Below are 24134 nucleotides of genomic sequence, written 5' to 3' on the forward strand. Positions count from 1 at the left end.
GAAGGCCTTTTCCCGGGATATCGCGATAAAGGCGTCCGAGTCGAAAGATCGTTCGACCTCGTATTGCCAACAGGAAAACCGGCCTTACGGGGATGGCCAAGACCATAACCCGAAATGAGCCATGGGTCGCGATGAAACCCTGGCAGTGGACGACCTTCCCCATTCTTCCTAACCGCCCTCCCCGCCAAGCTTAATGGTTCCTGCAGGCCTGCGCAATCGGCCAGTGCCGTGCTTTTTCAAATAAACCGTTATTGCAGTAGACCACTGGATGGCCTCGTGCCATTGACATCCACTGTGATATCATGGCCCGGTATAACCGCAGAGGTCCCCCCGTCCGTCCGTCATTATCAATCCCGCTGGCTTCGAGGCCGACACAATCACAGAAAGCGAGAACGAGAAGCGCTTTCGCTAGACCCAAGTCAGCAGTTCGCCGCGACGACCGTGTTGTGTCTTGGCCCATGGGCCTCACCCATGCTTATCAGCACCATTAAGGTTCGAGCCTTGAGGACCGGGTAGCGAAGTCACGCACGAAAGGCACAAAGTCATTTCACTCATTGGAACATGGATTCTCAATGTCTCTGATTTTCCTGCGAAGCTGAAGTCTGGCATCTCTGCGATGCATGCGTGCGTGTGCATTGCCCTCTACCCGGCCTTGCGCTCTGCCCATCAGGAGCTTCGTACCAGCCACATGTCGAACCAGTCAATCATGGCGCGCAGGCTCTGCTCCTTGCACCAGCCTAAAAGTGAACACCTCTTAGTAATTGTTTCCGTGCCTATGAATGAATAAAACTCACGCTGGTACGGATCTGACGGGTCACCCTTGACCGCGAAGCCGTGGCCCACGCCCTGGAAGAGCTGGAGGTGGTAAATCTTCTTTTCTCTCTGGAGAACGTCGACAGCTATCCTTCGGGACTCTGTGGGGAAAGCTTGGTCGTTCTCGGCGCACGAGAGCAGCAAAGGCTCTGTCGGTACATGTTAGCAATCTCAGGCGTGACAGTGACCGAGCTTCATGCCTGGTTCCATCGCTAGACCATTGGCGCTGGAAACAAGATCTTGGAAAGCGAATAAAAAGAAAGGAAAAGCCAACGCCATTCATCAAGCATCCCTTCAGTCCAACACAACTTACTCTTGATGCCTGTGAAATGCTCCTCCTTCAATGCCGTGGGATGCGCAAAGGCCCCCGCCGACACCAGCGGCTCCCCGTCACCCCCGGCCCCGGCGAGCAAGTCGCACACGAACGGCGCCCCGAAGCAGTACCCGACGCAGGCGTAGCGCGCCTCCTTCCCCGTCGCCGCCTTCAGCTCGGCGCCAAACTGCTCGCGCACGGCGGCCGTCCACTTGGGCACGTTCTCCGCCGCAAAGGTCTTGTGCTTGGTGCGCCAGGCGGCGTGGTCGAAGCCGGCGGGCAGCGGGTCCGTCTTAGAGTTGCGGTACTTGGAGATGGGGTCCCCGCGGAAGTAGTCCATGCCGAGCGCCGTGTAGCCCGCCGAGGCGAAGCCGTCCAGGATGCACTTGGCGTTGACCGAGAGGCCCCACACGTCCGGGAAGTAGAGCACGACGTGGCCGTTGGGGGCGGGGGAGCCCTTCACGTCCGAGGGGCGGACGACGTAGGTCGGCACGTCGAGGATGTCCTCGACGTCGCCGCGCGGGCTGCCCTCGTGGAGGGTGCCGGCCCAGCAGCACGGCCCCGGGGGCTGGGCGAGGTATTCCTTATTGGACGAGGTCTCGGCCATTTTCTTTTTTTTTTTTGGTCCTTCTCCTTCTTGGCGACCTGGCGGGTTCCTGTGAAATGATTACGATTACTGACGAGTCTGTTCGATGTCGAAGCTGGGATCGGGGAGGGTGGATTGGCGAGTATAGATAAATCAAATGCCGCCTCGGCACCGACCTCGGTGCGGGGTTTCAAGCTCCAGGACATGACATGGCACACACAGACCAGAGGTTCGGTCCAGAAACCTTGATTGCAACAGACCAGTGTGCTTTGGCCACTTTCACGTAGCAGGGGATGCCGTGAAAGACACAGCTTAAACGGGCAAGGTCAATGGGCCTTGGAGGGGGCGTTCATTGGTCACTCAGGCAATTACAAGTGGCCCGGTTCGATCACGACACTGATTTGAGGCATTCGTCTAATATTGCTGCGGATTCTCCCGTGTAAGTCTTTGCTATCCAAAACTCAGAGCCATTATCTAGGTCGGGGATGGCCCATGGGCGATGATCTAGTTAGTGCCCCGAGTCATAATACGGGTTCGTAATATCCGCGTGAGTGAACAAACCCGTTATATTTATTACGTTATAGTAAAGTCCAACCTGTTCCATTACAATCACGATGATGAACATGTGATCTGAATTTTGACGTTGGCTTTATAGGGCTTACAATTTGCCACTTTCATAGCAGCCAAACTAAACCTTGCGCGATAACTTATATTGTATTTCATTTACGGGGATTTTATACCACCAATGCTTGACTTCAGTTACCATATGTCGTTATTATCAACTAGTAAAAGCCTATAGGAAACGGATATGAAGCACACAGAGATTTTTAGAATATGCCAAGCAGACACCATGTATTAGTTTCTCCTCAGTCTGGTGGGACCAAAGGAAGCAAATGTCTATAGCCTCGATCATGTCCGACAGGAAAGTGGACCTCGGCCTCCCTGACCCAAGACTATACTAGGCTTGCTAGGCTTATTTCTGAGGGGTCGGCTTCGTGAGCGGCTTCCTCCCATAAGCGCAATAACTAGGGCAAAATCAGCGACTGCATACGCTTGAGGAATGCAAATGTCCGGAGCAGGGAAACATGCCGCTGTGAGGGGCAGACTTACATGTCCCAGTGGGCGTGAATGTTCGTGTTGTTGATGTCCTTCCGGACGCCGCTGCAAAACTCCAGCGTCTCCTCGCGCGTCCAGCCAAGCACCCGCGTGAACAGCGCGAGGGCGGACGCCTCGCAGCCCTGCAGGCCACTGGCATGGGACCACTTGCCAATCTCCTTGAGCTTGGGGTCTTTGGGCCACTCGTTGAGCGGCCACATCCGCTTGACCTCGACGACGTCCTCGAAGCCCGCCTCTTCCAGCAGGCGCTTGAAGGTAGAGGGCACGGTGACTGGCCTTCCCATCTTCTCCGTCGCCTCCATCAGCAGCGTCGACCACCGGGCCACCGGGCTGTCCGGGGCCATGGTGCCGTCGTTGCATTGGAGAGGAAAGCTGTTGTCCACCATCTCGACGTAGCCGCCCGGCTCGAGATTTCTGTGCAGCGACGCCGGTTTTAGAGCAGCTCCGATGCTACTCTTTGGAATAGCGGGGTGGACTTACTCGTAGACCTGTGCGAGCAGCTTCTCCCAGCTGGCAATGGCCGAGTTCATGTGTCGGATGAGAACGAAGTCAAAGTTGACCGACCAGGTCCACTCCTTCTCTACATCGTCGATTTCGAAACTGCAGTTGGGGGGAACGCTGGAAGTTTCGCCCGCCTTAGCAAGGGGTGCAATGGGGATCCGTGTGAGTGCTTACAAGCCGGGCTGGATCGGGCTCAAGTCAACGCCGACAACCTTGGCCGAAATCAGCTCCATCCAAAGACTCTGACACAGTAACTAGCAAGGGACAAGCGGGAACCCCAACCTTGGCCTCGGGATGTGCATCCGCTACTTGACGTTAGAAACAGCGGGGCTCTTTGCTTTTCGTGCCTCTGCCTACCGTAGTCCATTGCCCAAACACCCGTTCCAGTCCCGATGTCGAGAACGTTTTCGGCGCCATCCTTTTTGGGGCACACGCAAAGCTGGTTGTCCCAGGTCAGGTCCCAGAGATGGTGCGTCAGGTCTGCTGTTGCGTCAGCTCGGATTTCTCAGCGCGAGGAGCCGCATGGCTTACCCAGGCGCTCCTGTTCCATCTACACGCGAACCAGTTAGCCAAGACGAATCCAAGAACCCGCCGGAACGCGAACCTCATCATTAGGTAGAATATACGCTGTAGTTTCGCACATCCTGATCAGTCAACGGAACGCATCTGTATTTCACCCAACGCACTTACTTCCGTCGCTGAGAGTGTGGTAGGTGCGGCCATTTTCCCTTCGATGGTTACGGATACTGGATCGCATGGAGCTTAGAGACGACTGGGCGGACTGAGGCAACGTCAGCCGCCGAACTTCAAGTGACGAGCCAGGCCGTGGCTCACTTCACCAGTCGATGACGCCGAAACGGAGATGTCATCTCGGAGAGGCTCCTGTACATCATTAGCACGGCGGAGAGGCTTATGGGCAAATGCAACGCACAGCCTCGATGGGCTCGGGCGCCGGGTTCTGTCGGTCATCCCCCATTTCGTCGCGCTGGTTGTCAATCGAGGGGATCACAGATATCTACACAGCATCAGCTGAATAGTTTGAGGGGTAACGGCTGCGATGCCATTTTATCCAGAGAGAACCATCCCCCTGCCAGAGTCCCTGACACCCACCGAGCCCTCCCCTCCCAAGGCCCCCGCTCAGTTGGTTCAGTTGGTTCTACAGACGTCGCACATCCAACGCGATTGGGCTGCGCCGCCTGCGTCGCCCCTATCCTGCAGATGCGGGCCGGGTTCGGACGGGCTCTGGGCAAGCGGTGGGCAAATCATGGCTATCGGTGCCGCACAACCCGCTGTCGATTTTGGTCAATGAAGAAGGTGATTACGCTGGGGGACAGCCTCTTTGGGACATTCCCGATCGGACGGCTCCACCTCGTCCAATTATCCCAGGCATCCGGGCGAACTTGAGTTCCGGCCCTTGGTCTCAGGCTCCGGTCCCTCCGCACGTTGATGGGGAGCAATGCGCCTTGGCTATCCCGATAACATACATTTCAAGCTTTTGGCTGCGGTTCTGCGGAGCACGTTTTCCCATCCGTCGACTGGGAGGACAAAGTCTGTAGAATTGACATTCTTGTCAAAAAAGAATGCCGAGCCCAAGTGGTATTTTTGTGATATCTCAAGCACCCTAAACTCCTTCGCTTCTCGGGGTATGCCTTTTAGTATGGAAGCGGTGATGATCTTACCCGAGCCAGGCCCCTCACGTTGGAAACTCGTCGCATGCAACAAGTATGATCGGCCTTTGAGCTTCCAACCGAACGCAAATGTATTGCGTCCGGGCCTTGGCAAACGGCCAGGGACCGCATCTCCCAGCTCGGCCCGCGGAATTAAATATGATGTCCAGTTCAGATCCCCTCTGCGCAAGTCCCTCCTTTCAGGTCGCCCACAGAGGCTTCCTCCCGTACACGCAATGTCTACAACAAACGTTAGCCGCGCTTCGGAACATTCGAGGGGGACAGCCCGCGTTCCCGGCGAACGGGCTCGACTCACACGTTCCAATAGGCGTGGACCTTCGTGTCGAGTATCTCCGCCCGCACTTCGTCGCAGAACTCGGTCGTCGCCTCCACAGTCCACCCCAGGACTCGCGTGAACACGGCGAGCATCGACGCCTCGAGGCCCGCCAGGGTGTTCGCCTGGACCCAGACGCCCAGCTTCCTGAGCTTGTAGTCGGCCGGCCACGGGCTCGTGGGCCAGACTCTCTTGTGCTCGACCACGGCCTCGAACCCGGCGTCCTCCAGCATGCTCTTGAACCTCGACGGCATGTCAATGGGCCTCCCCAGGCGCCTCGTCCCCTCCATCAGCAGAGTCGACCACCTCGCTATGGCGCTCGTCTCGGGCATGGAGTCATCGGGACACAGGATGGGGAACGAGTTGTCGTGCAGCTCGATGTAGCCGCCCGGTTCGAGGTGTCTTTACGGAAGGAAGAAGAAGAACAGGTCAGCATCCACTGGGGTGGCTTTTCGTAGGCTGGGCAAAAGAGGGTTTTACTGGAACGCCTGCTCAAGCATGTTTTCCCAGCTCGCGAAACACGAATTCATGTGCCGCACAAAGATGAAATCGAAGGGCGTCTTATATTGCCACTCCGTTTCTAAATCTTCCACCTCGAACATGCAGGTCGAAGGGACGCTGGCGGTTCCTGTTAGCACGGTGCTCTGCGGTCTCCTCCCCTGGCTTTGGAGTCCCCGCAAACTCACTAACTGGGCTGGATGGGACTCAAGTCGGCGCCGATGATCTTGATGTAAGTTAGCATAGTGTTCCAGTAAAACTTGCCCTGTTTGGTGCCGTACAGTCGCCTCTGGGTGTTCGTCGGCTGCGAGGAGTTGGTCAGCTGCGGCACAGTCGAAAACGCAGGACTTGCGACAACTCGAGCTGCTCACCATACGCAATGGCCCAAACACCGGTGCCAGTCCCTACGTCGAGGACTCGCTGCGCGCCCTTTCGTTTTGGACATAGGCAAAGCCTGTCGGTCCAGGTCTCCTTCCAGAGCTCGTGCACCAGGCCTGCGGGACGACATTATTACACGCGGCTTCTGCGGTGACCCACGATCGACTTACCCAGGCGGTCCTGTTCCACCTACGCGTGAAATCACAGTCAGGCTGGCCACTCAAGACACCGTTGGGTTTGCGGGACGCACATACAACATCATTTGGAAGGATGTATTCTAGCACAGGCCGGTCAGACAAGGAGAGGCCCAACCCGGTGCGTCGACACGAGGTACTTACTTCCTTTGCTGAAGCGGTGGTATGTACGGCCATTCTCCTCTTCAAACGCAAAATCGCCGGACCTCAGCGACCTCATGGACGAGATTTCGTCCCCCTCGTCGGACTGGGCTGGGGTGTTGGCCGGGGCGAATCTACAACGAGCACACGAATCAGACGTACCTCGACGTCAATCGACAAGCGATCGAATTCGGGGCCGCCTCCTGCCCCGTCCACCGCCACCACCACCTCTTCCTCCTCCTGTCCCCCCGCCTCGCCGTGCTCTTCTACCGAGTCTTCGAGTTCAAGGCCCTCCTGCGTGTGATGTGAGCTGTCAGCCGCGGGCATGGGGTTCTGCGTCGGGATGAGCGGGTTTGGCGCGCATCGCGGGCGGGTGAGGTCATCGGCCAGACTTACGTCCTCGTCCGCGTATCTGGAACTAGACATTCTTCTTTTGGGACAGATGAGATTTGCCTCACACGTGCTACTAGCCGGAGAGGTTCTGCAAAAAAAGGGGGTAACCACCAACGGCCGGTGGCGGGAAAATGAAGGTTTAGAGGGAGAAGGGGGGGGTGTGGGTTTTGTTTTTGTTGCACTGACTATGCTTCTCCGACCGTTTGGCTCCCCCTCCCCCCTCTCCCCGGGGGAGGGGCACACTCTTTTTTCTTTGTTTCCTTTTTTTTTTTAAGCCCTCTGCCATGCTTCCCTCCCAGCAAGCGAACGCCGCCTCCCCCTCCCCTCCCCCACCTGTTGGTAGTGTTGTAATGCATGCCGTTCAGCGGCCCCGGGCCTGATTGGACTGTGCCGCATGCATGGTCTCACTCCTGCATCCTTAGGCGGGCGTCGCTGGGCATGGTCCCTGGTAACCGGGCCCCAGGCGACGAGAGGCGGGAGGGCCGCGCCCATGCCTCTGGGTTCTTCTGCGATGCCCGTCGGAACGAGAAAGTTTTCCGACGCCGGCGAAATTCCATTGGGCGAGGTGTGCGTGTGTGTAAGTGCGTGTAAGTGTGTGTACGGATATGTTGGTGATTGTCTCCTCGCTCACTTTCTACGGGTAAACCCCCGATCCCTTCAGGGGGGGGCGGAGAGGCGCGGCTTGAAGGGACCGACCGACTCTCGCCCGAGAACCCGGGATATGGTTGGCATTGGTACGGATTGGGGTTGGACAAAACGCCCTGCAGAATGCCTGTTTTGGCGTGGGGATGGTTTGCTGTTTTGGTGCCCTGTCCCTCTCTATCTCTCTCCCTTTCTTTATTTCGTTCTTGTCAGCTTTGCTCGTTTCTAAAGCTTCTATGCTTCTGCATTGGAGATCGAATCCTTCTTTGCGGACCAATGCCCTCTCATCTCCATCGCCGAAGCTAGAGCTCAATAGCAGCAAGTGCTAAAAACTGGGCTAGGATTGTCCCCCCACGGCCCCTCGCCCCCCCCTGAGGGTGCACTTCAAGGGACGGGGGGGTTGGACGCAGCGCAGCACACACCTTTACACTCGGCTCAAAGCTTCGCAAGACGACAGCTCTAGACAGCCCCGCGCACGCAGATAGAATAGACGATATGGGAAAGCGTACTCCCGACCTAAGTGGTCATTCAGATGTGAGTGTATTGAATTCCGAACAAGAAAATTATAAATATAAATATGTGCATGATAATAGAATAAATGATCCCCCAAGAGCAAGTCTCAACGCCGAAAGATTGGCCAAAGGGCAATAAATAAAATGTAGTCGTTTCATAGTCATCCATTTTCCTGACATACACACCCCTCGGAGCCTGTCACAAACCAGCTACTCGAGGCCCGCTCGGCGTGCGTTCCCTCATGATACGTACGATCCCGCGGCTAGGCACATACGCAACTCACGAAGCCGTGTTTCATTATCAAAACCCTCCCCCCGAGGGAGCCAGCCAGAAAATCCAACAGGGGTGAGAAGCGAAGAAGTGAAGGGGAAGGGGATGGGGGGGACCCCATGGCTCAATTACGCCGGCTGAACATGAACGACCCCGACCGTGTGCTCTTGTTCCCCGCCGCGACGGGCTCGGCGGGCATCTCGTGCCGCACCTCCAGGGCCTCCACCTCGAACCGCTCGTGGCTCTCGACCGGCAGCTCCAGCTTCCACGGCAGCGACACCCGGGCGGCGCCGCTCTCGTTCAGCTGCTCCCCGGCGTACGTGATGATGTCGACCTGCGTGTGCGCGATGGCCTTCCTCCGCCGGCAGCACCGCCAGGCCGCCCACCCGGCGAGCCCCGCCGCGGCCAGCGCACCCAGCGTCGCGCCGACGGCAACGCCCGCCGCCGCCCTGCTGGACAGGCCCTTCTCCCGAGATGCCGCGCCGGCGGCCGCCGTCGAGGCCGAGGTCGTTGTCGTCGTCGGGCCCGCCGTCGCCGCCGCCGTCGCCGAGCCGAGGGCGAGCGTCAGCGAGGTGGCCAGGCCTGTCCCCGAGGTCGCCGCCGACGCAGCCGCCGTCTGGGCCGTGGTCGCGGGGCTCGAGATGTTGAAGTAGTGCGACGTCGCGTCCGCCTCCGTCTCCCCCGTCCTGAAGAACTGGAGGAAGTACACGGAGCTCAGGTTCGGGTCGTGATACGAGGGGAACCCCGTGTAGCCCACGGTCCATATCAGGCTCTTCGCCTTGGAATTCACTGCGAGCAAACTGTCAGCTTTTTTTTGGCCCGAGTACGAGGCTGGCACCCCTCTCCCCGGGGGGTTCGTCCCCAAGAGTCCTCCTGGTCGGGCTTACCCGCAAGCTTAGCATACGCCGGCTTCGCGACGCCGTTGGGCTGCTTCTGCCGCACCAGCACGTCGACGGCGTCGAGATCCGTGTCCCACTGCAGATCGATGCGGTCCCCGAGCCTGTAGACGGGGTTGTCTCGGAAGTCGCCCGCCGGCCCGGGCCCCGGCGGGCGGCGGAATCGGTTTTCGGAGCGCGCGCATATCGGGAAGAGGAAGCCCAGCAGGAGAAGCAGAAGGGGGGCGGTGACCTGCATCGCGCGTGCACTTGGCTTTTTTCGACACTTCGTGGCCGAAGTCGATCGCTGGGTGAGTGCCGTGGGGGTAAGATGAAACCGAAGAAAAGGAAGAAGAAGAAAAAAAAGAAGGTTACGCCAGAAACATTATACATGAGCGGCAGCGAGCGGCCCCTTTTTGTTCACGCTCGTTTTGATTTCTCGCAAAGTCGTTGCTCGCCGACTGTGCGCGCTGAAGGATGAGGTTCTCATCTTAAAATGGTCTTAGCCACGCGCCCTATCCGCCTCCATCTTCCTCCATCGAGGCTTTAGTGTGGTTTCGGGACGTAGAAGCCCAGACGCTACGAACCGGGCTACTACTATTCATATCGGAGAGCGTTTAACTAAGCCTGATCAAGAGGATGTTGGAGTAGGAATAAATAGGACCCCTTTGTCCCCTCCATCCGCGTTGCGTATATATGTTGACCGTGCAGTTGAGCCCTACCGGGCGGTGGGTGCAGTCGTTCAATGTCGACGTGCGGAAGCCACCGAGCTAGTCGATAAAAAAGCGTCAGAGTGCGAAGTGATCGCCAGCCGTCGCCAGCCAAAAGGGAAACGAGGCACCAAAAGGGTCGTGAAGACGTGTGGACAGACAGACGCATCGTGATGCGCATTACCCGTGTGCAAACACGCAAAAGGCAAAATAATCTCCTCGACGGGGAATTGAACCCCGGTCCCCTGCGAGCATGTTTTCATGACAAGCAGATATCCTCACCACTAGACTATCGGGGATTTGTGGATGTGTTCATCCAGTGATAGTTGGTTGTGTGTGGATTTTCGGCCGACCTGGACCTTAGGAAGGGAGCATTGGGCACTCGTAGATGAAAAAAAGAAGGGTCTCGAAAACGGCAAAAAGATCTCCTCGACGGGGAATTGAACCCCGGTCCCCTGCGAGCACGATGGTTCATGACAAGCAGATATCCTAACCACTAGACTATCAAGGATTGGTGATTGATGTGTGCTTAGGGCAGCTGCAGCCCTATGTACCCCAAAGGCGACGCTAGTGGGTACCACCCAGCACACCCCCACCTCCCATTGATGCCTCTAAATCTCATGACGCCTCTGTTGAAACGCGTCGTCTCATTACCGTTGTACAGATCCCATTAACACTCTCTGAACCGTATAATCAGATATTCCCGTGGTGAGGAGCAAAACTGCTCTCTCTCGCTATGCATCAAGGCAAAATCGCACGCAGTGAATCATCTCCAACTTCAATCCCGCAGGCCTCGTCGTCCCCAGCCGCCTCATCGGAAACGGCACCGGTTCTTCTCGTGAGTGTCCCGGTACCACTTCGTCGTCAGGACCCTGGTGCAGAGCCCGTTCCTGCATTGGTACCCCTGCCGCTTCTCGCGGGTAAACGCACATCCTTCGCGAAGGTGCTTGTTGCGGTTGCTGACGCTCGAGAACGTCTTGGTGCATTGCGGCGTCAGGCATGAGAGCCTGTTTCCTCGGGGCTGGTGGTCGCGTGAGGCGGGCCTTGATGGCGATGACGCGGCGACGCTCCCCACACTACTAGAGCTAGAATTAGCTAGGTCCGAAGATGAGCCTCTTGACACGGGAAGGGGGCTAACCTGATGCTGGACGAGGATACGTTGCGGCGCAAGCCCAAGGTGCTCAGGGAGGAGAAGCTGCTTGACGGAGTTATTCCTGCCTCCGACCCGTACGCTGGCGACGGTGATGTAAATGACGGAACCGCCAAATGGCCCAAAACTTGAGGGGGACGGATCGAGATGTCGTGCATGGCAAGATATTCCGACACAAGAGCACATGAGCGGTGCTGCCCCGGCATCGTGGTCGTAATTATATCGATCCCAAGATTTCTGGACCCCGAATGAAGACCTACAACGTGTTAGTTCGTTGTTCCAGAACTCGAGAGTGCACCTGCATACCCAGGATCAACCCAAGCACGATTGAAAATGCCACAGAAGCAAGCAGCAGCATTGTGGAGGATAGCACATCCTCCCAGCCTGCAGCCGACGATGGAGCATGTTTCCCTCGTGAAGGTGTGTCCTCGAAACATTCCATGTGTAAAAAGTCGCCCCACATGAGGTCGTCTCGTTGAGTCGAAGAACCCGCATACGGAGCTTGCATCGACTGCGATCGGCCCGGAATCGCCTGAGGCTGACTGACCCCCTGCTGGGCTTCTTGGGTTTCAAATGTTCTCTGTATGGCGGCGAGTCTGCTGTGGGAAGACAGGACTCTTGTGGGCGCAGACTCCTTACTCCTCTCAAGGGATGACAAGTTTTGAACCAGTTCTTGGAAGTAGGGTAGGTTGTCCAGGTCCAGGTCTGAAGCATCGCCGGTCGAAGGGGTGTATGCCCACATGCGAAACGCGAGGTCGTCGAAGAGCACTCGAGAAGCACCTGGCAATATTGAGCGCCAGCGGTGAAGGTCGTTGACAAACCTGTGATAGTGTTAGGTATCCCATGCCAAGTGACCGAGGGTCTCTGCGCAAAGCAAACAATCCGACGATGATACTTTCAGCGACAAGTACAAGGAGGAATTAGACTTACTGCAAAAGTAGGGTGTCGTCGTCTTTGAATAGCGATAGGCAAATAGCATTGGCTATGAGAAGCGAGTCAACGACCTCCATCAGCGCCGATGGCGGACAGTCTTGCATAAGTTTCCGGAAGGCGTCGAGCCCCCGGTTCCATACGCCGTCCGGGTAGACGTAGTCTTTGGCGAGGTCGTGTAAGTCGGCGTGGCTCGAAAAAGTGCATACGGTACGGAATTGAGAGCAGAGTGTCTGCATGTACGACACCAAGTCCTGTCCCAGGAGGCGACGGTGGTGCCGGGAAGGTTTGCGCCGAACTGGCTCCTTCGGGGCATCAGCCCTCCGCTGCCGATGCGTACTCTTTACGTCACCCGACGAATTCCCACTCCTTTCGTCGAACAGCATCTGAGGGTCCTTTACTTGGCTGCTGCCTACCGTCTCGTCCGGCATCTGTTGCAGTGGTTCACAAACTGGGGTTTGGTCTATGATGTTGACGTCCGCGAGGGATGTAAAGGTATCATCGGCAACGGATACAAAGGAATCGTCCATGGCGCCGGACGAGAGCATTATCTGCATGATCTCGCTGTCGCTGTTGGAGACTGCAATAGCGACAGCCTCCTGCAACCCCTCGGGCAAGAGATTTTTTTGCAGGATCAACCGCACAATCGCGGCCTGCCCCCAAAGGACTGCAGCGGATATGGGAGTGAGGACAATGGAGCCCACGCCACCGCCGGCTTCGTCTCCGAGGTGAACACCTAAGAACGTCGTCCCCTGTTGCAAAAGGCTTTCCACTTGCTGGGTGTGACCAAGACGGATGGCGACGTGAAGGGGGTCGTGGGTGATGTCTTGGAGGAAGGGCCCGTCTCGACTCGTTGGGTTATCCCTCGTCCGCGATGCCAGGTCCAGGACGTAGCGATAAATGTCCAGTCGGCCTCTGTCGAGCAACTCCAGAAGCAAGGTGGGATTCGTCTGCCATTCGACCTCGCCGGAGCGGACGACGGGCTCGCAGAGATCATGCAAGGCAGTCATGTCCCCTGCGAGGGCAAGCTCGGTAAATCTCGAGGTCAAGGCCTCGAGGAAAGCGTCGTCCAGAACATCGGGGAGAAGGCCAAGGGCGAAGCAAGCGTCGAGATCATCCAGGCCCGCGTCAACGCTTCTCTGGTGCATGTCGTGCAGTTGGCCGAGAGACAAAAGACCTCTTGCCCTATAGCCTTCGGTGCCAACACCGGCGTATAAGGCTCTGTCGAGGAGGAGATCACGGACGAGAAGGCGGAGCTCAACGGTGGTAGGGTGGGACGGTGAAATGGTTTCCAGGTGTTGCAGGTGGGACTTGAGTGCCGCGTAGTTGGAGAGGAGACAGGGGAAGTCAAAGGGCGAGGGCATGGCGATGGCGAGTGATTGCCACAGTGTCACACTCTGTATTTCGACCTCGATGGTCTGAGAAAGACGGCATTTGGAGACGGTGAATGCCGGCGACGGACCAGGGGATGAGTGAAGGGGAAGGTAGATGCCCGAGCCGGGCGAGACGGCTTGGAAGACATCGCCGCTGTGGTCGTCGAGGAAGCTGTTAGCTATCCAACCCCGATTGCGAATGAAAGATGATTCTCTGCCCCTTTGGAACGGTTCTAGAAACGCAATAAACTTGATTTGCGGAACAGACAAGCATCATCTCTCGAGTTTCAACAGAAACACATGGAGTATGGCCTTGGGACTAATAGCAGCGGTGCAAAAGAATAGACACTAATGCGCAGTTTATGAGAGTGTCACGGCGCACCTTTCAAACACTTCCGTGTAGGCAAAGCAAGGCACGTCATCAATGAAGTCGTGGCTTGTTGACGCTGCACTTGTGCCAAGATTGGAATTGGGCCACGACAAGGCCGCCGGGTGAGACTTGAGGTTCTCATCAATATCGGCGAGGCGCAGGTTGAGGCCGAGAGATGACAAGGAAGCCATCTTGACGGCCTAAGGCGGCATCGGGAGGAGATGGGGGAAGCAACGCAAGCAAGTGACACAGAGTAACCCCACGCCAAACCAACGGGGTGACGGATCAGTGCATATCTTGGGAGACACGGAAGAAGAAACTGAGGCAAGGTGAAGGGGCCGCTGCAACAGGAGAGGCGTGGTGTTGATGAGGAGATGGGCTTGGAGCAGGAGCTGGGTGAGGCTGACACGGTGCGCCGGAGGTGTGGTGGGGCCTGGAATTTAGGAATCGGCGGCAGGTCACGCGGGGGCGGGCCGCTACCAATGTGGTTGGGCAATGCTGGGGGTCGTCTGTGTGTGCGTGATGCTGTGCATGGGCGCTGCGGAAAAGGCCGGCCGTCGATGATTCGCGGGGCGGGAGTTGATGTTTTCATTCCGGATGCTCTGGGCTGCTGCCGATGACATCGCCCCGGTTGCCTTCCTTGGCCGCCTTCATCGCGATATCGTGGACATGATGGTCACCGAGATTAGGAACCGCCAGTCGTGCGCAACGGTTGGTATGTGCGTGCACCCGTAGTATGACGATGCGCCCGTAGCAGAGAGTTCTTGATTACGGGATTAAATGTAGAAGAGTCCGGGAGCTGGAGGCTTCGTAGATGTGTCTAAGCCGGACCGGACTGATGGAAACGATGTAATTAGACGATATCATGTCGTGCAGAGGTGAGTGACAGAGGGAGCTTGAACGACGCCGGCGGCTCACCCGCGTAGGTACCCCGTAGATAGGTACGTATATGGGTACGTACTGCATGTGTAATGTGCACCGGCCCCGCCTGGCTGATTTACCTCCGCCGTCATTGGCCGACGCCACTTAATTGAAAAAAGTCCCCACGACGCGCCTGAACGCGTCTCCCCTGGCGCCGCCGATGGCCGTAGCAACATTTGCATCTATCTGCATTTGCATCAGCCTACCTCACCACCGCGCCCACTCCAGTCCTCAACCCTCACGCATGCCCCCGACAGCGCCATCATGTTGCGGCAAGACTACAACCGTATCGACCCCAAGAGGCGCAATGTCGTCGACCATCGCAAGAAGCAGTTTGCCTCCCCGGCCTACAAGGAGCTCGACTACCCCCACCGCCTGAACTTCTACGCAGACGCGCCCACCGCCGATATCACACTCGAACAGTTTGAGCAATGGGCCATTGACCGTCTGAGGAGTACGTCCGCCTGCCGTGCTGCCCCCTTCTCCCATGCTGCCGCTGACCCGACCCGCCAGTCCTCGCCGAGCTGGAGGCCTGCGCGTTCCGCAATAAGTCGCCTCAAGAGGTCGCCAACCACATGAAGCCGCTGCTCGACAAGTACCTCCCCCTCGAAACCAACAGCTCACACTCGCCGAAGCTCTTTGCGCAACGCCAAAAAGACCACTACAGCCACTTCATCCTCCGCCTGGCGTTTTCGCGGACCGAGGACCTCCGCCGCCGCTTCTCCCGCGTCGAGACCATGCTCTTCCGCCTGAGGCTCAACAGCGACGACCTCGCCGACCGGACCGCTTTTGTCCGCAGCCTGGACCTCGACTGGTGGGAAGCCGTGACGGACGACGAGAGGCGCGAGTACGCCTCCGAGCTGGCCGCCATGTCGCGCGGCTGGGGCAAGATGGCCTCGACGGAGGACGACACCTGGTTCAAGGTCGACTGGGCCCGCGTGCCCGAGTTGGTGGAACAGCGCAAGGTGTTTCTGAAGGCGGGCAAGGCATTTGTGCCCGGGAGGGAGCAGGCCAGCATGGTCATCGGCGAGTTTGTATCGCGGCTGGAGCGACAGCTCGAGGTAAGCCCTCCCCTCTGCCACGAGGGAGGCACAAACACTTTACTGACGGCGCCCAGCTCACCGCACGCGCCCTTCCCCGCCTCGACGAGGACGACCGCCTCACGCCGATCCTCGACCACCTCTCGAAAAACTTCATCACGCCGGACAGCTCCTACAGCTCCAACACGGCCGCCCTGCCCGGCGCCGAGATCACGGCCCGCAACATCGACAACCTCGCACAGCACTTCCCCGCCTGCATGTCGCACCTTCACCGCTCGCTGCGCCGGGACGCCCACCTCAAGCACTACGGCCGCCTGCAGTACACCCTCTTCCTCAAGGGCATCGGGCTGAACCTCGAGGAGTGCCTGGTCTTCTGGAGGCAGGGGTTCCGCAACATCACCGACGACACCTTCAACAAGGAGTACCGCTACAACGTCAGACACGTCTACGGCGACGTCGGAGGCGACTCGAATCGCCGAGGAGGGGGGTACAGCCCGTTCAGCTGTCAGAAGATCCTGACCGAGCACCCGCCGAGCTCGGGCGAGGCACACGGCTGCCCCTACCGCCACTTCAACCTGGAGAACCTCACGACGCTGGTCCAGGGCATGGGTGTCAGCGACCGAGCCACGCTGCAGGGAGTCAAGGAAGACAAGGACAACCAAAAGTTCCACATGGCGTGCAACCGGTATGTTTCGCAAGCCCCGTTCCCGCGATACGGCCGGCGCGCCGCCCCGCGGCCGTTATGGGTACACCTTACTGACATGTCGCCAGCGTGTTCGAGCACCTGCACAAGCAGGAGCTCAAGAAGGCAAAGGACGAGGGCATCCTCACGTCCGCACAGCTCGAGACCATCGTCCACCCCAACGAGTACTTCAAGCGCAGCTACCTCCTCAGGAATCTGGACAAGGCCGCGGATGTCAAAATGGAGGGGTGAGCCGAGCAGGGGCAGTGAGTCACAGGAGTCACGGGCAGGTGGTGGTCAAATGTGACAGGGAAATTGGCTCTGGCACGGAGGTAGCTGCGCTTTCCGAGGCCTGTATAAGCTTCGGGTGAGGGCATAGAGAGGGCCAGGCGGCGGCGGCGTCGGCGCTGCTGGGCCTCGACTAATGATGTGTGGCTTGATGAAGGGACGGGGTTCCACGGCGGTCTGGATTCCCCCCCGAGGACCTCTGGGGTAGGCGTTGGACAAGGAGCAAATGTCTCGCGGTGCCTGTTGCCTTGCGAGCAACTGGCCGCGGGAGAAACAGGCGTTTTCGGTTGGGTGGGATGCGATGGCGGCCGGGCAAATTCTTGAATGTGCGATTAGGTTGTTTCTCACTTGGTTAATTTTCCCCCAGCATTCCCTGCCTTTGGTGTATGAACATTCCCCACGTGCCCCGTGTCTCGTTTCATCGGAAAGAAGCTTTGGGAATAATTTTCTTTTTTGTGCAAAAAAAAAGGGAAAATAAGAAAGACGCCGAGGCAGCCCGCCAATGTCTTGCTCCCGCCGTCTCCTTTCGGGACCGGGGACACACTGCGGTCCGTTCGGCTGCGACAAAAGGGAAAACAGGGGCCCAGATTCGACCGGTCTCATTCCCTTCCCTCCTCGAGGACGGAAGGGGGGCTCCCCTTGATTATCCTGTTATACCTCGGCATGCTCGGGGCAACGACAAATTTTTCCTTTTCTTTTTTCAAAAAAGTTTCATGTCGTGGACGGCCAGCCAGCTCTGCCGCGGGACAGAGTCGGGCTGGGAAGGCCCTGGGCTGGAACAACGGCCCGTTTCTCGTTTCTCCCGCCGCCATTATCTCGCCGCGGGACAAAGGAAGGGGGGAGGCCTGGACCTCGGGTGGGTTTCTTCTTCTCCCGCCTCTTTCTCCTCCTAGAGATGAATACATACCGGTGAAGGGATATATCTCGAGGGGGGGGGTTGTGAGGCTGCGAGTTTCACTGAGACATGCCTCTTTCCGCTGGATAAGGGTCCGGGTGGAGGGGGGGTGGGCGTGTAAGAGGACGGGGACGGGAGGGGACCGTCAGGCGGCCTGTGATCACGACATGCAGACGTCGGAGACGCAGCGGTTGAGCGCGTATTTTCCCCCGACATCGTAGGAAGACGGGCGAGATCGAGGCCGTGGCATCTTGAACGTTCATGGGGCCGTCGCGAAGCGCGGGTTTCCTGACGACTCGGCGAACTTTCGTTGGAATGGGACCCCGTGATCGTCCCGCCAAGGCGGCCGCCCCCCTCTCGGGCCTGGTCCGGCCTGGTTTGGCCTGGTAATTTCACGAAAAGGCGCCTCCTGCTCTCTCTCTCTCTCTCTCTCTCCTGCCTACGATGCAAGTCTGGTATGGCTGGGAGGATACGGATGGAACGAAAGTGGTTTTATTCACACACGCCTTACGCCTGGGGTGAGGGAGGGAGCGCGTTCCGGGGGCAGCGGAAGCAGAGGCAGATGGGAACCAGCTAGCAAGATCCCACATCCGTCGCAGTATCGTGAGTTTTTTTTTTTTTTTTTTGATAGTTGCATGCGCCAACGATGCAGGCGCGCGAAATGGCCCAGAACACCCATCACCACAGCTACCCCAGAACCAGAATGGGAACACCCCAGGGCCCAGGCCAGATCGAAAACCTCGAGCTGGAGGTGGGAGGTGGGAGTGCGGACGAGCGACAGACATTCCGAGGACGCCGAGACGAACACTTCAAACGGCCAGATTGGCCCGAATTCTTCCTTTTGTTTTCCCTTTTTTCCTTTGCTTTGCTTTGCTTTCACATCCCCCCCAAAGGGGAGACCACGGCCGTAGCGAGGAACAAAGCTCATGCGGCGCAACTTTTTGGGGGTGTGGTTCTTCTTGTCTGCGCGTCGACCGGTCCAGACCCCCCTTCTCCCCTCTTACCCGCCGTCCATCTATCTGTGCCGTCTGCGACCTGCGATATCCCGAGGCCCGCGGTCTGGGCCTGGGCCCTGAAGCTTGAATGGGACGACGGGGTTCTAGACCCGACCGTTGCACAAGAACAGGGCTGGAACCTCCAAACCAAAGACAAGGTGGGAGAAAAAAAATGGCAAAATGAAAACTAGAAAGCCTGAAATGCACGGCTGCCTGGGCCCTTGTTTGCCTGTTCGAGGAAAGGGAAAGCCTGAATAAGGACACGCGCACACACGTACACGGAGCAGCAGCTGAGCTGGGGGGGTGAGGAGCAGGAGGAAGAGGGAGGGACCGGGGAGAATGCAATCCCAAGGCTTCTCTTCCCTCACATGTTCGGGCCCAAGCGGAGGAGTCCTGCGTTTCTTGTCCCGCGGGGATGCGCGGTGGGCCGGTCGGTGGGCCGGAATGTCCGCGAAAGCCTCACTCATCTTTCTCTCTCTTTCTCTCTCTCTCAATCCTCGTCTGCCGTCTGTTCTCCGCCCCCACCGCGACGTGGAGCTCGCAAGGCGAGAGGGAGGCGGGCGAGTCGGTTCTGAGGCATGGCCAGGCCAGGCCATGCCATGCCATGCCAGGCGGCTCTGCTCTCGCCGTTGGTCTCGCCGCTGCTGCTGCTGCTGCTGCTGCTCTGTTACGCAGGGCCCTGCGTGTTGAAATGGGTTCGTTCGTGGGCCCCGGGTCTGGAACCTCGAGCCTCGGGAGGTGTATCCCTAGCCAGACATGTTTCCAAACCGAATTTCGAGATGTCGGAAACACTTATTCAATGTCGGGGGCTGGTGGTGCGCTATGCAATAACCCGTCACACGCCTTCTGGTCCATCCCGTCTCCGTTTTTATGTATCACGTTTAGAGGGAACCCATCGTGGGTCCCGGTTTGTGCGTTCAATCCGGGCAGTTTTAGTTCCTGCTTTTCCTCTTTCCGTCTCCGTTTCCGTCGTTCACTATTGAACTGAAAAACAGGCCCAGGGGGGCGTGTGTGTGCCTGCAACTTGATCTGAACGGGTTGGCTGGTAAGACCAACCGAATACACCACGTAAAAAAGGATTAAAAAAAAGGCCAACCCTGGGGAAAACGGACGGCGCCATGTTAAAACGGTATGGCGCGTCATGCACCATGAGGTCAGCGCCGCGTCTAAGTCTGGCCTGGCCTCACCCCATATCCCCCCTGGTGCTCTTGGCAAGCTCCCAGATTTCATGAATTAGACGCCCACGACACCTTGAACCGTAGAGACGACGTGTGCTAAGTCGCTTGCCTTTAGCCCCGGGCGTAGCGTGCGATATGAGGTCTAGCACTCGCTACCTATCTAGTATAGCTCGTCTTTATTTTGTCACCCCGACCCCGACCCCCCCCCCCAGGGGCAGAGATTTGGAAGAGAAACCAAGGCGGCCCTGTCGAACCGGCGAAAAGACTGCCGTCACAGGCCCGGTGATTGGTTGAGGCAGCTTGACCAACTATCGCAGGTTAGATATGGGGGTTTCGTTGAGGGACGAATTCTTCGGGACTGGGTCTAGGTCTAGGTCTGGGGGAGACAGAGAGAGAGAGCTAAGCCAGACGGGAAGAAAATAAAATAAAAATGCACACTCCCCATCCTCCACATCAGAGAGCTATGCGTTAGGTATGTGAGCGTGAATGTCTTGAACCCCTACAGGACCCCTTCTCAAACTTCGAAACAAGCACACCCTTTGCGCGTAACTCCCCCTTCCAGCCCAACGCCCTGCTTTTCCTGAAGGCGGCCGTGATGGATCTGGGCCAGGCGCGAGATGTCTTGGAACGATAGGGCAGGGAGGCCGCGGCACGACGCCAATGATGTGCGCTGCGTGCCTGTGTGATATGGCTATGACGCCAGGCAGGACCCCGAGTGACGAAAATGCGCGTCGCTTCCGACCTAGTGCCCTAGTCTATTAGGTGGCCCTTGTCTCGCCTGGGAGGGGTCCAGATTCCTGCCCCCCCCCTGTGGTGAGGCGCGGGCAGGACGATCAAAGAAGAAAAGAAAACGAGAGAGGGAAATTTTTCGTAACCAGGCGGACAGGGGTAGGGGTTGGAGATTAGGCTTTGAGACGTCTTGCGAATAGTGGCATTATTTCTGTCCCACTTCACACTCGCACACATATGGCCGTGACACACAGAACTGCCATACCCAGCACCGCGCTACACCGCATGTGAGGCGGACGCCCGGGAATGAGTAAGGCGAGACGGGCAGAGAGGGCTCTGTTGGGGACAGTGATTTTTTTTTTCCTCGTCTTTGGGGAGACACACCCGCTCTCCACTCTGGCAGACATAAAAAATGTCTAGTGTATTACCGTGCAGCGAAGATCAATTTGGAAAAATTTCACGTAGCATGTAGGGGGTGGGACGTCAGCCCGGGGCCTCACAAACGTAATGCCGTGAGTCCCGACGGGCCGGGGCAGCGAGGCCTGATCGACGGGGTGTGCCCTCCCTTGGGTTCGGGCAGACGGACGACGGACAGGGCAGAGGTGGTCTGGGTCAGTCTAGGCCCCCGGGTGAGGTCCCAAAAAGACTGCCAAATCGGGGCGGGATGTGAAGCTATTCGCGACGAACTTCGTCATCCTAGCTCTCCCGTCCTAGCCGTCCAGCTCACCGGGTGCCCCAAAACATCACACTCTCGCACACGCACACGCACATGCGCACACTCACTCGCACCTCAAGGGTCCCCCCCACCACATTCCGGAGGGCGTTCGGCATAGGGCGCGAACATCGGGCCCCGTCGTGCGTTCTTTGAGCCTCACCTCGAACGCCCGGCCCAAACGCCGAGGCCTCTCCGATGCTGATGCCGAGGCCCCCCAGAGGCCGTGAACACAAGAAGGTGAGGTCCCTAGGGCCAGTAACCCGATGACGAAGACGAGGAGCCAAAAGATGCCGCGGAGTTCCTGTCTTCTCTCCAGCGCGGGCCGCTCTGCGCTCCTGCGTTTGCGAACTTGTTACCGTAAGAAGGCGTCGACGGGAGAAAGATCTGGGGAGGGGACTCCCGGACTCTTCTGGAGCTGTGCGCTTTTGATGAGACGCGATACGTACGAAAACGCGGACATACACTCACCCCTTCCCCCCCTTCCATCCGCACATACACGCTCTCTCTGATCTCGATCTCGATCTAGAACCCCAAGACAGGTAGCGCAGACGGGCAGGGGGGACGGTTGGGCCACACTCTAAATGACCAGACGAAGGCGGCCACGGTCACGGGGTTGCAGGCGCTGGAGAGCAGCGCCGACTACAACACCAAGAGAGTGATGGTATCAGGTTAGTAAAGGATAGCTCCAAAGCCGAGGGACCCCCCCCCCCCCCCCCCCCCCCCCCTCTACCCGGAGCCGAACAGTCCCGCGCTATTCGCCCTAACGCCGCGCCGGACGGCTTTTGGCATCACTCTCCATCTTCCTTGCCCACCGTCGCACGCCACAGCCATCCCCGCCGGCCGCATCTAGACTCTCTAGTGACTGCAACATGTCGTCGCGCCAGCGATGGGAACCCCCCCGCCCTCAGAGGGTGCGCCCATGACGAGGTTGTGATTCCACATGGTTTTCAGTTAGTGCAGTGTAGGTAGTGCACCGCGCCAAGTAGACGCGGGCCTACGTAGAGGCAGGCATAAAAAATGTCACACAGACCGGAGTGTACACACACCCCGGTCCACCCCGGAGGAAACTTGACGTGGGGGAGGGAAGGGCGGGATGCACATTCGAACTCAAAGCGCCAGATGGAACCAAGATTTTGTTTATTTCGTTTTTTTTACTTTCCTTGCGTTGCACGGGCATGCGTTCTCATGAGTCGATGCATGCCCGTGATGACATCTTCCTGTCCTTGGCCAGGGCATAGGAGGGGGAAGATAAGGAAAAGGATCAACGGCCGGCGCGCCAATGCTCCTCGCGGCCCTCGTTCCAAGGCCATTCTCCACGGCCGGAACCGCACACCGCTCTACGAGTCGCGTAAATATGGCCGGCCCATCAGACGAAGCACGAGCGATATCCCGGGAGTGGGAGAGTGGGAGACAGAGTGGGAGACTTGCGCGGCCCCCGTTGTGGGAACGCGCCGTAACAGCCTGCGAATCTGCGATTGATTGCGGAAAGTGGGCTCCGGGTTGTGTGTGCGTGTGTGTGGGCTGGCTTGCGAATAGCATCATCCACGCCAAGGCAGCGTTTTTTTTTTCCCCCTCTCTCCCCGTTTTCCGAAAAGCTGGACCCGACCACCAGACACCTACCTCCCTTCCTCTCCCCCCCCACAGCCCAAGACGGACGGCAGTTCAATCCTGGAGAACATGGTACGATGTGTTCCCCAGCATCCCAGCATCCCATCAGGCCACACGGCCGAGGGAGGGAGGGAGTGCGTTGCTGCACCGCGCACATGTCTGCTGCGTCTGCCCCCGCCGGTATTCCCGTCACCGTCCGCTCCGTGGAAGTCGGAGCCGGTTTCTCGCGAACGCAAGACCCTCTCCCCCTGCTACTGGCTAACCAGGAAATGCAAGTGAACAAGTCGCCATGATGATGATGGATCATATCACATCGGACGAGGTTCGCCGCTGCGCCTCTACTTCGTGTTCCTTCATTCCTTCTCTCCTGCTAAGGAAAAAGTTACCAGAAAACCGGGAAACGAAACCCCGCGCTACGTGGCCTTAGAGGAGTAGGAGGAGGAGGAGGAGGATGAAGCAGCCTTGGTAGCATGCATCTCACGCATGGCCAAGCACATGTTATGGCACGTCAAACGTCAAGCGGCAAGCGGAGGATGCCGGCGCGCGTGCGTGCGAATGTGTGTGAGCGTGTGAGTGAGTGTGTGTGAGTGTGTGAGTGAGTGTGTGTATGGGTGTGCATGTGCGCGCGGAAAACATGATGCCATGGTATCCGATCAAGAGGCCATCGTCCATCACGCATGTTCTCATTATTGCATGTCCTCCATCCTCCCTCCTCGCTCGTCCACCCGTCCGCCCGTCCGTTCAGCGGGTTGCCTGCCCCCCTTGTCAAAACGGTACGCAATGGCCTGAGCTCCCATCGTCGATGTCGTCGGGCCCGCGATGATGCCGTCAGGGAACGCTGGCGACGCTGGACGGGCCAAGAGGGGGGGGTGTGAGAGGACGGTTTGAAGGGGGGGGGAGTGTGCGTGGAATGTCCAATCCTGGGGGGGAAGAGTAGGAGGGGGAGGGAGGGAGGCTGGTTGGTCGGCTTTGGTTGGCTTGGGACGGTTGAGCGAGCCGAAAAGTGACAGCTTCCACCCCCGGCGGGATGAAATGACGACAACAGCTGGTTCTCTCTCCCCCCAAGGCAGAGGGACGTATGTGGTTGTCCCTCGGCATCGTCGTCGTCGTCGTTGCAGCTAGCTAGCAGCAGCAGCAGCAGACAGACAGGCGGCGGGTGGGCGAAGCAGCAGCACTTGCTTGCTGCAGCCTCATCATTCCACCCCCCGGGACAGATCTTGCTAGCCTCCGGCACACCGTCGCAGGGCCCCTGGGGAGGATATTTGGGCAAACGGCGCATCTCACGGCATTTGCCTGGCCCGGATCTGCGCTGCTAC

General features: G+C 58.2%; 7 protein-coding genes across 7 annotated transcripts; 1 reads left to right on the top strand and 6 right to left on the bottom strand.

Annotated features, from left to right (window-relative positions):
* Positions 1-666: 666 nt before the first annotated feature.
* EsH8_IX_000802 (uncharacterized protein) lies at positions 667-1733 on the bottom strand (the record flags this gene model as incomplete). The annotated part of the gene is made up of 3 exons (XM_083267138.1): positions 667-737; positions 795-962; positions 1127-1733. The coding sequence occupies 3 exons, from the start codon at positions 1731-1733 to the stop codon at positions 667-669; spliced, it is 846 nt and encodes a 281-aa protein (XP_083130703.1).
* A 952-nt stretch (positions 1734-2685) lies between these two features.
* EsH8_IX_000803 (uncharacterized protein) lies at positions 2686-3214 on the bottom strand (the record flags this gene model as incomplete). Its single annotated transcript, XM_083267139.1, has 2 exons — positions 2686-2737; positions 2823-3214. 2 exons carry the CDS (start codon positions 3212-3214, stop codon positions 2686-2688), a joined length of 444 nt encoding a protein of 147 aa, XP_083130704.1.
* A 90-nt stretch (positions 3215-3304) lies between these two features.
* On the bottom strand, positions 3305-4305 carry EsH8_IX_000804 (class I SAM-dependent methyltransferase; the record flags this gene model as incomplete). The annotated part of the gene is made up of 9 exons (XM_083267140.1): positions 3305-3446; positions 3504-3541; positions 3612-3634; positions 3687-3809; positions 3861-3879; positions 3934-3956; positions 4020-4110; positions 4164-4211; positions 4261-4305. The coding sequence occupies 9 exons, from the start codon at positions 4303-4305 to the stop codon at positions 3305-3307; spliced, it is 552 nt and encodes a 183-aa protein (XP_083130705.1).
* An 891-nt stretch (positions 4306-5196) lies between these two features.
* On the bottom strand, positions 5197-6967 carry EsH8_IX_000805 (class I SAM-dependent methyltransferase; the record flags this gene model as incomplete). The annotated part of the gene is made up of 10 exons (XM_083267141.1): positions 5197-5236; positions 5313-5732; positions 5811-5958; positions 6021-6054; positions 6110-6132; positions 6200-6322; positions 6377-6395; positions 6461-6483; positions 6545-6647; positions 6704-6967. 10 exons carry the CDS (start codon positions 6965-6967, stop codon positions 5197-5199), a joined length of 1197 nt encoding a protein of 398 aa, XP_083130706.1.
* Positions 6968-8483: 1516 nt separating this feature from the next.
* On the bottom strand, positions 8484-9493 carry EsH8_IX_000806 (uncharacterized protein; the record flags this gene model as incomplete). Its single annotated transcript, XM_083267142.1, has 2 exons — positions 8484-9148; positions 9247-9493. 2 exons carry the CDS (start codon positions 9491-9493, stop codon positions 8484-8486), a joined length of 912 nt encoding a protein of 303 aa, XP_083130707.1.
* Positions 9494-10755: 1262 nt separating this feature from the next.
* On the bottom strand, positions 10756-13958 carry EsH8_IX_000807 (uncharacterized protein; the record flags this gene model as incomplete). The annotated part of the gene is made up of 5 exons (XM_083267143.1): positions 10756-11023; positions 11083-11350; positions 11401-11915; positions 12025-13551; positions 13780-13958. 5 exons carry the CDS (start codon positions 13956-13958, stop codon positions 10756-10758), a joined length of 2757 nt encoding a protein of 918 aa, XP_083130708.1.
* A 994-nt stretch (positions 13959-14952) lies between these two features.
* Positions 14953-16662, top strand: EsH8_IX_000808 (DNA primase subunit PRI2; the record flags this gene model as incomplete). The annotated part of the gene is made up of 4 exons (XM_083267144.1): positions 14953-15142; positions 15202-15749; positions 15806-16413; positions 16500-16662. 4 exons carry the CDS (start codon positions 14953-14955, stop codon positions 16660-16662), a joined length of 1509 nt encoding a protein of 502 aa, XP_083130709.1.
* Between the last annotated feature and the right edge of the window lie 7472 nt (positions 16663-24134).

The sequence above is a fragment of the Colletotrichum jinshuiense genome, chromosome 9, assembly GCF_051148585.1.
Source record: "Colletotrichum jinshuiense chromosome 9, complete sequence".
In the NCBI taxonomy this organism is placed as follows: domain Eukaryota; kingdom Fungi; phylum Ascomycota; class Sordariomycetes; order Glomerellales; family Glomerellaceae; genus Colletotrichum; species Colletotrichum jinshuiense.